General features: G+C 41.0%; 1 protein-coding gene across 2 annotated transcripts in view; it reads right to left on the bottom strand.

Annotated features, from left to right (window-relative positions):
- RASSF9 (Ras association (RalGDS/AF-6) domain family (N-terminal) member 9) overlaps window positions 1-668 on the bottom strand; it is a 26,568-nt gene extending 25,900 nt beyond the window's left edge. The window contains exon 1 of one of the 2 annotated variants that reach the window (XM_009325350.1): window positions 433-668. In XM_009325350.1, coding sequence (XP_009323625.1) covers window positions 433-479 — 47 coding nt within the window. In that variant the 5' untranslated portion in view covers window positions 480-668. Of the gene's footprint in view, window positions 1-68; window positions 150-432 lie in introns of those variants that run through there. The other variant, XM_009325351.1, reaches the window with a different exon arrangement.
- Between the last annotated feature and the right edge of the window lie 9,436 nt (window positions 669-10,104).

Here is a 10,104-nt window from a genome sequence, read left to right as displayed (position 1 = left end):
GCTGCCGCAGGCAGGACCCCGCACGCCGGGGCCGCCAGCCCTTCCTCCCAGCCCCGGCCGAGTCTCACCTTGTTAACACGGGGGACTTCCAAGGTTCGCCTTGGTTTGGAAGTGGGAGGTTCAAAGTCAGGAAGAGCTATGTTCCCCTCACTGAAAATATTGCCCAGGAGTCAAAAGAGCCAGAGCGAAGAGGGGAGAGACAGGTCCAGAAGGAAGGAGGGGGAGAAGCGCCCCTTCCCTCCGCACACGCCGACCCGCTCCCTCCGGCCCGACTCCCACTCGCAGGTGAGCCCCGAAGTTACAGCTCCCGGGAGCGGCATGGGTCCGGAGCAACACATCCAACACATCCTTCCTCCAGAACCAAAAACAGAGTATAAAAGAAATCCACCCCATATCGCCCGCCCTTTTCCTCCACGTACCCACGCACTTTACCTGTTTTTATGCCGGGTTTTTAATAAATTCCTTCCAAAGGGAGCCATGATCCAAGCGGCAGAAGCATAACATCAGCGATCCCCAAATAATTCGAGGGTGTTCCCTTCTCCCCTATTTTTTCCCTGAGCGCCTTCCAGCTTGTTAATAGTCACTGAGCGTAGCGATGAGCTGGAAGTTGTGCAATTTACTGCTAACTTTGAACTCCGGGTTGTTGCTGCTGCTGCACCTTTGGAGTCCTGCCCAGCTGCAAACTTGAAGGAGGCGTTTAGGAGCAGGAAAAAGAAAGCGGGGGGGGAGGAGGGGGGAGGGAAACACGCACTTGCTCTTGTGATGTGAAGTTATGCACAGAACTTGCTAAACTTTCAGCCTCGTCACCCTCAGGGCACCAGCCAGCAAATGGGAAAGATGGGGTTTTGCTCCGGTGGGGAACTGTGTAAAAACACACAACAAAAGGACTGAAAACTTTCCCCGGGAGGCTCCAGCCACTTCAGGTCAAGTCGTTCAACTAAACACCAGCGTTAATGAAGGGCAAGCAACAGTTGCCACGCCAGTTCTCAGTACATAATAACCTGCCTTTTCAGTACCTCTTTACGAGGTGTTGGACAAGTAATAGGAAGATGAAGGGAAAAAGCCAGACCGCTGTGGCCCCTCTGCCTTCCCTGGATTTTTAAGTAAACGAGCTATTTGCATGAATGCCTTCGCAGACTAAAAGCACCTCCGAAAACCTCTTAAGCGTGGCCTAGCAGAGAACAAGTGAGGCAGCAACACGAAAGGCTCAGTTCGTACTGCGATGTCGCAGGACCTTTTTTGTTATTATTTTAAGATGGCTTCGCCAGAAGGGAAATGAATGCACACTCCAGTTCCTGTTCGCTGGAACCCCTGGGAACGAGAGATTTGGAGTAAAGCTTCAGAAGGGAAAAGTTTTTAAAGCTTCAGAAGGAAAAAAAACTTTTTTTTTTTTCCCCCCTCCACCCTCCTCCAATTTGGAGCGGGGCAAGGGAAAGTGGACCCATCACACCCCAAAAGCTGATGCTGGTAGGTGAAGGTCCGGGTCCGGCGAGCAGGTGGGAAGTCCCCAACACAAGCCCGAGCCCACCCTAGCCCTCTACTTTCTGCAGTTAATTTAACAGGTACATATTAGATGTCAATCACTCCTTTTTTCTTTTTTTTTTTTTTCTTGTTTCTCACATATTACAGGGCAAATTCTTTATGTGGCTGCCCAAAGGTGCAGCACAGTAGGGAATTGTTTTATTAACCAGGGGGAATGATTAAATAGGAGCCTCCCAGAGTAAGGGCTTATCTGAAAAAAGGCTTTTTCTTTTTCTAAAATTCCCCTTTTCTCCCTTAGTCAAGACAGTCATAGCAGCCTGAAGAAAACAAAGCAAAGGCCCATTCCATGGGTTACCTATTACTGGCAGCTCTGGGAATACCCCACATATTTTCAGTTCAGTCCCACACCACTAAATTCTCTGAGCTGTAACTACAAAGAGAGGGACCGGAGCCTCTTAAAAGCCTCGTTTGGGTAATCATCCAAATAACACAAAAATAGGGAAGCTGAAATGAAACAACTTTCAGATTTCTTATCCTGCTGCCAGGGTAGATTTTAAGTAGTCTGATTTTGGCATTATGAACATAAGCCCAAACACATCAAGACCATAGAAGTCTTTCCTTTGGCTTTAAATCAGGTTATATATGCCACTAAGAAGGGATTTTCTTATATCTAAAGGACTGGGAAAATTTTTCGGTCCCTAAGAGATGTTCAAGGTGTATTTGGCATAAAAATCAAGTCAGTGTAGAATTTCCTAGAGAATAATTAATATTCAAACAACTATTTTTATTGGCAGAGGTAAAATGAAATAGCTTTATCTACAAAATAATATTCACTTTTCATTATGAAAATAAATGGGACTCGACAATACCTGTAGCTGTTTTTATTCTGAACAGTCATCTCACAATTTTAATTTATTCATATATTAAAATACCATGTAAATTGTTCCTCTTTTACTAGCAAATGCAAAATAATTTTCAACCAAAGATATGTAATGCGGGAACTGGGTCCCTCTACTCAAGTAAATCAAAATGCTTGTTACATTCATGTAGCCATGCAAAGAATTGTAGGAAAGACTCCAGCATAACAAGCAGACATTTTCCCCACAGCTGAGGGAGAAGGCTTTCAGTCTATGCACTTTCACAATTAGGCTAACCAAAACCAAGAAGAAAGTAAGTGGATGTATGATAAGGACTTACAAAGTAATAAAGGAGAGAATCCTAAGAACGAGGAACATTGCTCTTAACTAAAAACAAGACCAAAGGACATTTAGGATACCATAAAGAAGTTAATACATGCTGTTTCACTTGATATTCAATTTTTCTGTAGAACCCAAACAAAAGTATCATAGGGAGCAAAAAGACTTACTGAGTTTATACAAATACATACACAAAAACATAAAAAATACATAGATATTTCTCTTAGTAACAGAAGGGACATGAATTTCCATTCCTCAGCACATAAACCAGTCTCTGAATAGAGTAGAAACAGTAGCAAAACATTTCAGAGGGACAGGTTAATTTTGTAGGCAGTGTTGACACAACAGTTCAGTTAGCTTGCCCTTAAACTTCCAAAGTGCCTCAAACTATCCGTATCTGTATGTACACGTCCTTAGTTTTCTTTAAACTCTAGCTCTGATCTTCCAGGAATATTGGGCCAACATTCCAGACCAGGGCCCTGGTGCTTCCCAGCATGCCACGTGGACATAAAAAGCAACCACTGCTCAAGTCTTGAGCATGATCGCCTTCTAATCATGCTTTCTTCATGCAAAAATCTAAAAGGTAAATAGCTGGTAACATCCCATTTTTCACCCGTGAGCTGTTAAGCTCAGCCAAATTGTTCTCCGACACAGTATCTTCCCCCTAGGAGAAGTAATGAATGAATGGCTGATAGTTCAGTTTGCAGGACTCGTTTCTTGAAATCACTCCATATAATACGTATGTACTGAACTTCAGAACATCAGAACGATGTGTCAACAATTCACTCTGGTATTTAAAGGAGAAGGAAAAGGAATTATAAACACTAGAGTATCACCTGCCACCTGGGTAAGCTTACTGAACAATAAATCTGGATGCAAAGCTTGGGTGCCCGATCAGAAAGCTTAAGGTTAATAAATTGAAATGTTTCATTTGCCATCTTCCAAAGCAGCTCACACTGAGCGTTGTATACATCTCTTTGGCAAAAATACTGCAGCACAGCAATGCTTTAAAACCCAGCTTTAACCATATCAGTCTACGGGTATAGTTTCAAATGAACTTCTTGCATGCAACAAGGAGCAGGTGCGCTACTGCTCTCTCCCTCCCTTTCTTACCTCTCTTACCCACCACTTGGTTCCAGTGCCTATCTTACACAGTCCCTGGGATCTCATCTGATCTCCTGGTAAGCTGACGTAACTCATTCAAATTCCAAACCAGCAACAAAAGTTCGTTCCTTCTGTTTTGGGCTGATTGGTGAGGTGAGTTGGCTAACCTCAGGATCAGACAAGATCAGTCAGACAGTGTGATTTCCAGTGCTGATGCAAGGGAGGAGTTGAACTATAAGCAGGACTAAGAAAATGAAGAGAGGAAGCAAAGTGAAAGGAGGACTTGGAAATCGGGGGAGGGAGCGAGACCTTCTCCTTTGGCTGTGTGGTTGGGCAGCTTGGCAGCTCAATGAAACCTATTCTAATGACTTCATCTAATCTAATGGTTTGCTGTCCTTAAAAGTGGGGAGGTCTCATTCCTCTCCCACCGACCACATACTCCCAACCCTCTCCTTGTGGCAGGTCTGGTTGTCAACAGGCTTTGTGCTCACACCATTCAACTTTTCAAATGGATGGAAACCTGACTTGACACAGGAAAGTGAATAAACAGCTTTTTGTTGGGCTAACTAGTTAAATTGGCTTATTGAGGTGTCAGACAACTGGCAGGACTGGCATGTGAGGAGAGAAACAGGACCATGTGGCCAAGAGTGTGGGCAGAGAGATGTGGGAGGAAGACGTCCCGCCAGAGCAGCCCTGAGCAGCAGCACTGGCTCAGCCACGTTGTCTAACTTCATTCTGGCTGCAGCAGTGAGCAGCTCAGTGGAGGCAGCAAAAGCTACCTTAGGAACAGGATAAATTGCCCATTCCTTGCTCTAGGTTACTGTGCATAGGCTGCCTCTGACACCTTGGCTCCCTCATTTTAAACCATCATAAATATTTAGATCTGCTTTAAGTGCAGCCAGATATATGAATACAAGACACTAGACTAAATGGTCCAATAGAGTAAGAGGGAAAGGTCAGTGCTGGGATTATAGCTAACTGGTTAAAAGGCAGGAAACTGGGTGATCCATCTTCAGAGAGGCTGTGGATTTGTGCTGCTCAACTTACTTACTTGAGAAGATTTGCAAAAGGGACTCAGAAGGTTGGTGGCTGATGATAAACTGGCAGGTGAAGGTCATGTTGATGAGTGCAGAGTAATATACTGAGAAGAAAATCTAAACAAACCTTTAAATTAACTGTCACATCTCAGAAACATAATTTATTTGGGGCAGTTTGCTGAAAGTCTTAGGTCAATGTTCTATACTGGTAAAACCAAAACCAAACAAACAAAAAAAAGAGAGTTAACAATTAATGAGAAAGGAATACAGAATGAAGTGGAAAAGCTCATTATGCCACTGTAAACATTCATTCTGAGCCTACAGTTTGAATACCCCAGGTACCCCGTCTGAAAAAGGGGGGGGGGCACACAGCAAATGGCAGCAAGGGAGTTTTAATATACCAAGTAGCTTAATATATGAGGAGAAATTAAGTAGAGAGATAAGACTCTTGAATCTGAAGAAAGGTGAATATCTGATTATTATAAGAGGTCTATAATAATCTATATCATGGAGAAAATAAATAGGAAACAGTTATTTCTCACAGTGTAAGTACAAAGGCCTGCTGAAAGAAATAATCAGACAGCAAAGTTAAAATAAACACACACAAAAAATTGTAAGTAAATGACAGAAGTGCCCTCTGACTGCAAGTGTCAGAGAGAACAAAAGTATGAATAAGTCAAAAAAGAGATTAAGCAAAACCATGGACCATATGGCCAATAGAGGTCACAAAAATCACTAGCTTCTTGGGTCTTTATCGCCTCGGTCCAGCTGTTTCCCAAACCTCTTTTTCTTTTCCCTTCCATCCCCTACAGCTCACTAGCTACCGGCATAGCCCTAAGTATAGTAAACCTTACAGGTTCCTTTTGACTTGCAGATTGGGTCCAGATGTAGGATTACCTCAGCTGCTGTGACCTCTGTAGAGGATTTCCATGTAAGGATTTTCCCGTGCTTTAATACAGCAGTAAACAAAACAGGCACCTTGTCCCTCTGTAAGCAGATTTTTATTCAATATTGCAGATACAGAACTATTTTTTTTTATATTCTACAAGCCCCAAGTACTCCTAAGCATATATCTCAAGGCAGGGAGCAACTCCCCAGATGTGGAGTTAAATTCTTTGTCTTGTGCATGACTGTCCCAGTCAGCACATTCTTCATCCAGCCCCAAATATCTTTCTCTTCTTGCTTTCTTTAGGTACTGAGATGATGTCCTGTGACTGAATTTACCATTTTCTCCATTTCCAACACTCTCCTCCCTTATGTGTTCCCACTCGTTCTGTAATGGTGTAAATGTTTGTCACTTAGGTACTTGAAGACAGCAATAAAGAGGCCGAAGCAAATTAAGTGAGCATCGGGGTATATGAAAGAACATTCTTCTGTATATTGCAGGGACTATTAAATATAATGGTCCAAATAAGCTTTCAGCTCTGAAAATCCTTGAATCGCTGATTACCTGATGCTGGGAGTAAAAAGACTACCTCATATTTGCCTTGCTTTTATACTCTTCCCTAAACATCTGCTAGTGCCCACTATCAGAGACAGGATATGATGCCAGCAAGGCATTTGGTGTGATTTAGTAGAGCAGCTCTTCTGTTAATGATTGCATGTAACGTGACAATTACTCCTTGTGTCTTTTCTCCAGATCCCTAGCAGATCCTTTTTCTTCACTCTGCAGTTTTCATTAAAATGTGTTAAGAGACATGAACTAAATTCTCAGCTCTTACAGATTTGCACAGTAATCATGGAAACAGCAGACAGGGTTAAATGATCTATCTAATACCCTCTCTTTTTTTTTTAATCCTCTTATGAAACATATCATATAATTACTTTTCATAACAGTTTTTGCAGCATGCTGCAATAGTATTTTGTGGTTATATTCTTTGGTATAAGTGCCTGACTTAGTAGCAGCTCTGACTATTGTGGCACCTAAGTCAAAGAGAGCAGTTTAGATGAACTGCTGTGTCCCAAGCTGCCATACCTGGGTCACCAATAATTCGTGTAGAGGATTTATTGCAAAACCTAAAACTGATCTGAGCACACCTCCAGGAGCCCTAGCTCAAACTACATCCATTGCGAAAGGCACATTGGAAACACACCAGGTACACCAAAGAAACTTCCTATTACTGGAAGGGTTTAGAAGTGGAAGGGAAGAGACACAAAGAAAATAATTTTCCTTATTTAAAAATATGACAAAAATACTTTCTTGATACAAATATAATATAGGGTTCTAAATAGCTTTAATAAAACTTTTTCTACATAGCAATTTTTTCTTTCAGAAGACATATGCTGAATTTGCATAATGTACTATAACCTACTCCCATGTTCTGAAAAAAGCTGCTTATGCTGCCTACATCCAAGATTAAGCAATGACAGTCCTTGCAGCACTAAATGAGAAAAGATGAGCATCGGATTTGCAGATAAGCAATTGACAGAATTATTTTCAATGATTTGAAGACTTTTAAACACATAGAGAGCAAAGGAATACAGGAAGAATCTATGGAAATATTTTCAGAACAGTCCCCCTCACTTTAAACCTCCATTAATGATGATATGCTTTGCCCTCCACTATGTGATTAAAAAAGGGCATATTAATTGTATGTCTTTTGGTCTGCAATAATAATGTCCCATTCGTTTCATATTTCATGGTTTTTGGAGGTTTACGTTTAGTTAGGACTCTCCCGAGATCTTGGTTCACACAGTAGTGGTTTCAAACAACAAACTGGAGAATAATGTTATTGTTCCTCCTCTTCCTACCCAAATTTTAATCACGTAAGCTTTAAGAAGGACAAGGACCATGTATCCACTAGCCAGCCTCCGAGGTAAGGAGTCTTCATGCCCTATGTATAGAGTTTACCTCTTTTTTTTGAATGTCGTATTTAAGATTGCTTCTTAACCGAGTGATACATTCTCACTGGAATTAAACTGTTGATATGCTAATGGCCAGGTTTGATTTATCAAATACACACATATACAGAGATAATATTTTACTTTTCTTGTGGCTGTATTTCAGAAGCCTCTTGTTCAACTGAGCTGGATCAATTGGTTCATTATTTCACTTTGGGTCATTATTTCGTATTTCAAAAGAAGAACTAGTTTTTAGGTAATTTAAGTAGATTTTACAGTATTTAGAAGAACTGACCTTTGCAACTGAAAATGATTTTCAGAAAGAAACAAGCCTCTGAGTGTGCTCTTGTCTGCTGAATGAGAACATCTTTTAGAGACAAACATCTGAAACAAATGCCCCCTGGAGGTGTGCACTACTCCAGTCATTATAGAGGGAGTTCTGATGTTCTTCTTTAATGCCAGTCCCTGAGATCCTGTCAGTACCTGCACCCATTAAGCCTATCACTTTTCAACTTTACACCAAAATCCTTGATATTGTTTTCCTGATGTACGCTTCCAGCATGCCTGTTCTCGTCTTCCTGCACAGAGAGAGATCTTCTCCAGATGTCAGCTCACATGTGGGCCAGACACACATTAAGATACAAGCCCTCTCCCGTTGCTAGATTCCATCCATGCGTGGAAAATACTCAAACCCTACCTAAACGGCAGAATAACTCCATTCCTGCAGTCTATTTTTGTGAAGCAGAGAAACAAATGTTTACACCCCCCCTACCCCCATCTCGTCTCATCTAGGGGAACATAGAAAGTATCACAGATAATTCCACAGTGGCAGAAAGCTGCTGTTTCATAATCTTATACTGGCACACTGCCAGTTCATGAATTACTTTTAAAGGAAATTAGGGCATCATGAAGAATAAGAAATCTTCTAATACACAACATATGAAAATTCTAGGCTGAAGCAGCTTCTAAATCTTTCTCTCACTCCATTTCTTATTAAAAAAAAAAATCAGCAGGATAGGAATCTGCATATGATGTAATACCTGGAGACAATTAAATTCACATTTCTGTGTGCTTTTTTGAAGCTTTTGCATTGAATCCAGTGGGAGTTTTGTCTGATCAAGGCCTTCTTACACAAATGAACAACTGCAAATGTGTTAGGAAAGACTGATCTCTGGGACAGTGAATGACAAGTGTTTCGTCTCCTTTAGAAGAAAAAAAACCTCTTGAGACTGTTCGGTAATTCATATCCAAAAGAACTTCTTACTTTCATCCTAGCTGGAAAGCAGATTTATTGCACAGAACATTAACTTAAGAATAAACCTGGTGTTAACTTCAGAATAAAGCAATTCAAATTGGACCAATTTAAGACACAGAAATAAAAAAAAAAAAGATAAAACTGTATTGATCTTACTCTCCAGATAGGGCAGAATACTTTATATTGTATTTTCTAGTGTCTTTTTCTATCTCAAATATAATAATACAATCAAAACTATCTGAGTCCTTCAGAAACTTAAGACACATTTGCTCTTTCACAGATTTAACATTAGTTCCAATAAGGAACATAGGTCTCTGACTAAAGGTTTAGGAGGATTTTACATGCCTGAATGTTTCTGACAGAGATGCCGGAGATGGCATTCCAGACCAGCTAATATCAGAAAGATTTGCAAAGAGCAGAAAGCCATGTGGGATGCATGCTTGCATCTGACAGACCAAAAAGAAGCAGCAGGATGAGACAGTTTACATAGCAGAGATACATGTGTCAAGACGCACATCTTCTCCTGAAGATGTTATCATGTATTGAACTCGCATATAATTCCTCACAATGGAGGAGACTTGCCTCCTTGTAAACAATTGCTCCTGTGAAACTCCTTTGTGCCTCTTGGTCAAGTATATATTTTTTCCCAGCTAATTTTTTAATTATTATTTCAGGAAGAAAATTGCCTGAGGCCCAGGCACCTAAACTCTAGAGGATAAAAGGAATGTACTCCACTGGTTTCTTCCCCATCCCGCTGGCTGCTAGTATCCTAATTCCTGAAGCAGCATAAAGGAAATATAGTTATCTAATAAAAAGGTATAGAGGCTTTTGACTTAGCATTGCCTCAGTCCAAATCCACAAAGTTGTTTAGATAATTAACTCCCACTGATTTTAATATGTATGGATACTTTTACTATTTAAGCCTAGCTCCCTTGTAGAAGATGTAGCATTAGAGGGAAGATGGTCAGTCCCTGACTGTGACTATGACTGACTGTGCAGGCTTGTGTGATGCCTTGAAGGCCTTACTCAAAATATATCTAATTGGTTGGGTGCATAAATCTATGACCGGGACTGGTATACAATCAGCTACATAACCACAAAGGGTATGATCTGGCAAGAAACTGCTGCCATTGAATTATATATGCAAAAGCACAGGTTCAGCACTGCAAATATGAATGACATCTGCAGC

This window comes from Pygoscelis adeliae, unplaced genomic scaffold, assembly GCF_000699105.1.
Source record: "Pygoscelis adeliae isolate BGI_AS28 unplaced genomic scaffold, ASM69910v1 Scaffold196, whole genome shotgun sequence".
NCBI lineage: Eukaryota > Metazoa > Chordata > Aves > Sphenisciformes > Spheniscidae > Pygoscelis > Pygoscelis adeliae.
The sequence above is the reverse complement of the archived record's forward strand: the minus strand, read 5'-3'. Positions and strand labels throughout refer to the sequence as shown.